Raw genomic sequence first — 2,614 nt, 5'->3', positions numbered from 1 at the left:
TGGGTATTACTTGCTTGAGGCTTCAAGTTAGAAGCTCTATTGTTCATCATCTTCATCATCTTCTTGCAACTTGAAAATAACCCTCAACTAGCTTGAGGAGGTATATATCTTCCTTCTTTGTTATATGTAAGCATTATTTCATAACTTGATAACTATATGGAATTCAATTAAAATGGTTATGCATATAAACTTGTTTTCTTAGTAATCATGCTTCCGCTTGTTATAACTTAAAATGAATTGTTTTCATGATTTTATTAACATTAAGAAACTTGTTATTATGTTGAATTCCATCACAATCTTCCGATGGTGATAATATATCCGTTGTAATACGATAATTGGTGCTGACGTGTTCAATATAAGTGATGATGCCATAGACGATTCTATCAAGATAATTATCAATTAAATTTTGCGGGTAAAAAAAGAAAATTATCAATTAAATTTATCCATTAATAACCACTCTATGTGATTATAGTTTTGAAATTATCGAATTCAAATTTTGAAAGAATCAAGAAGTTAATCTTTTTTTTTTTTTTTTTTTGAAAAGCAAGCATATATTTATAACAACCAAACGACTGTACAAACTGAGAAGCCTGAAAATAACAAAATGGGCAAGGACAAAAGTTTACGAGAAGAACTAAAAAGCCACAAAACTGCAAAGTAGGCAAAATGAAACAAAATTGTATCCTAACTATGCTATGTATAGTCGCCTCGAATTAGCCTATACCCGTTCTGATATTTGACGTATCCACATAGAAACCTGGGTTGATGTTCCACTGATGCCATTCCAAAGGAGCCTTTTTGAGGCGCTTCGAAATCCACCCGAAACTTAACGATTGCACTTCGGATAAGATGCTCGAGATGTTCCATTCTTTATTTTTAAACACTTTGTTATTCCTTGCCTTCCATAATGAGTAACAACAAACCCACTTAACCGCTTCCCATATTTTTTCCCCATGTTTCGAGAACGAACCAAAGATTGAATCGGTATTTAAAGGATCGAGGGAATTGAGTCTGGAATCAGGTATGTTCCACCACTTTAAAAAGAATTTCCAGAATTCGATTACTTTTTTACACTTAAACAGCAAATGGTCCACTGATTTGGTTTCATCTCCACAAATTGGGCATAAAATTGTATCTAAATCCATGCCTCTTTTATCCAGCTCAGATCGCACCGGAAGACGATTAAGCTTTGCTCTCCAAACGAAAATTTCAACCTTTTGCGGAATAGATTTATTTCTAGATGTTTCAGCGAATTGGTTACCTGGTAACAGCTTTTTCTCATCAATCATTGATGATAGCAGCTTCGACTTAAAGACACCATCAGAGCCTAAACACCATCTCCATCTATCTTGAGTGATGGGTTGAAATCGAACCAAAGATAACAGATTTACTAACTCAGCGACATCAGAAAGTGCTCTACCACGAGGGTTACGAATCCAATTCCAGCTTAATGAGATGCCCTAATCGTTCTGCTGAATCCTATCTTGCACCGTAGCCTCCTTACACCTTTCGAGAGCATATAGCCTACTGTAGGTATCCATGAGTGGTGCTGTAACGACCCAACCCTCATTATAACAAAAACACGACACAAAAAAAATTTCTGCGACTGCCCATCTGGATGGCATCCAGAAATCAGGACGGCGTCTAGCACTTAAAACTGGGACGGCGTCCAAGGATTTGGGACGACGTCCCAATGAACTAAAACCTACTGATCAGTTTGCCTTTACACGTGTGCGAAAAACCCGACTCCCGACACTTTTCAACGAAACCAAATATCACAACACATCAATGTAAGTAAAACTAAGAGATTTCCACAATAAAAACCAAGTTTACATCACCGGGCCCACAACAACCCGTTTTACAATTTCGTTCAAAAATACAATTTTCGACCACAAACGTTTAAATACCAAACGACCTCTAGGGCATGGTGTTTGGGGTTAAACTACCCAAATCTTGGCCGAACTTTCGTAAATGCTAAAACCCCCGAGAGCCACTAGTCCAAGCGAATACCTTTGCCCTTATCCTGAAATGTCCCGTTCTTATTGAGTAAAAACGTTCCATATTAATTGATTTCGTTGCGAGGTTTTGACCTCTATATGAGACGTTTTTCAAAGACTGCATTCATTTTTAAAACAAACCATAACCTTTATTTCATAAATAAAGGTTTAAAAAGCTTTACGTAGATTATCAAATAATGATAATCTAAAATATCCTGTTTACACACGACCATTACATAATGGTTTACAATACAAATATGTTACATCGAAATCAGTTTCTTGAATGCAGTTTTTACACAATATCATACAAACATGGACTCCAAATCTTGTCCTTATTTTAGTATGCAACAGCGGAAGCTCTTAATATTCACCTGAGAATAAACATGCTTTAAACGTCAACAAAAATGTTGGTGAGTTATAGGTTTAACCTATATATATCAAATCGTAACAATAGACCACAAGATTTCATATTTCAATACACATCCCATACATAGAGATAAAAATCATTCATATGGTGAACACCCGGTAACCGACATTAACAAGATGCATATATAAGAATATCCCCATCATTCCGGGACACCCTTTGGATATGATATAAATTTCGAAGTACTAAAGCA

At 35.8% G+C, this 2,614-nt stretch overlaps 1 protein-coding gene across 1 annotated transcript; it reads right to left on the bottom strand.

Moving 5' to 3' along the window:
• Positions 1 to 713: 713 nt before the first annotated feature.
• Positions 714 to 1,541, bottom strand: LOC139849475 (uncharacterized). The gene is made up of 2 exons (XM_071839132.1): positions 1,507 to 1,541; positions 714 to 1,416 (listed from the first exon to the last, which is right to left on the bottom strand). Exons 1-2 carry the CDS (start codon positions 1,539 to 1,541, stop codon positions 714 to 716), a joined length of 738 nt encoding a protein of 245 aa, XP_071695233.1.
• Positions 1,542 to 2,614: the final 1,073 nt, after the last annotated feature.

This window comes from Rutidosis leptorrhynchoides, chromosome 5, assembly GCF_046630445.1.
Source record: "Rutidosis leptorrhynchoides isolate AG116_Rl617_1_P2 chromosome 5, CSIRO_AGI_Rlap_v1, whole genome shotgun sequence".
Taxonomy (NCBI): Eukaryota; Viridiplantae; Streptophyta; class Magnoliopsida; order Asterales; family Asteraceae; genus Rutidosis; species Rutidosis leptorrhynchoides.
This window is presented reverse-complemented; position numbering and strand designations above follow the sequence as displayed.

What these genes read in the sequence shown, in the direction of transcription:
- LOC139849475 (XM_071839132.1), bottom strand. Translation starts at nt 1,541, where the DNA reads ATGGATACCTACAGTAGGCTATATGCTCTCGAAAG. An exon ending in AGGCTATATGCTCTCGAAAG is followed by an intron (nt 1,417 to 1,506) that starts GTGTAAGGAGGC and finishes CCCTCGTGGTAG; the next exon opens with AGCACTTTCTGATGTCGCTG.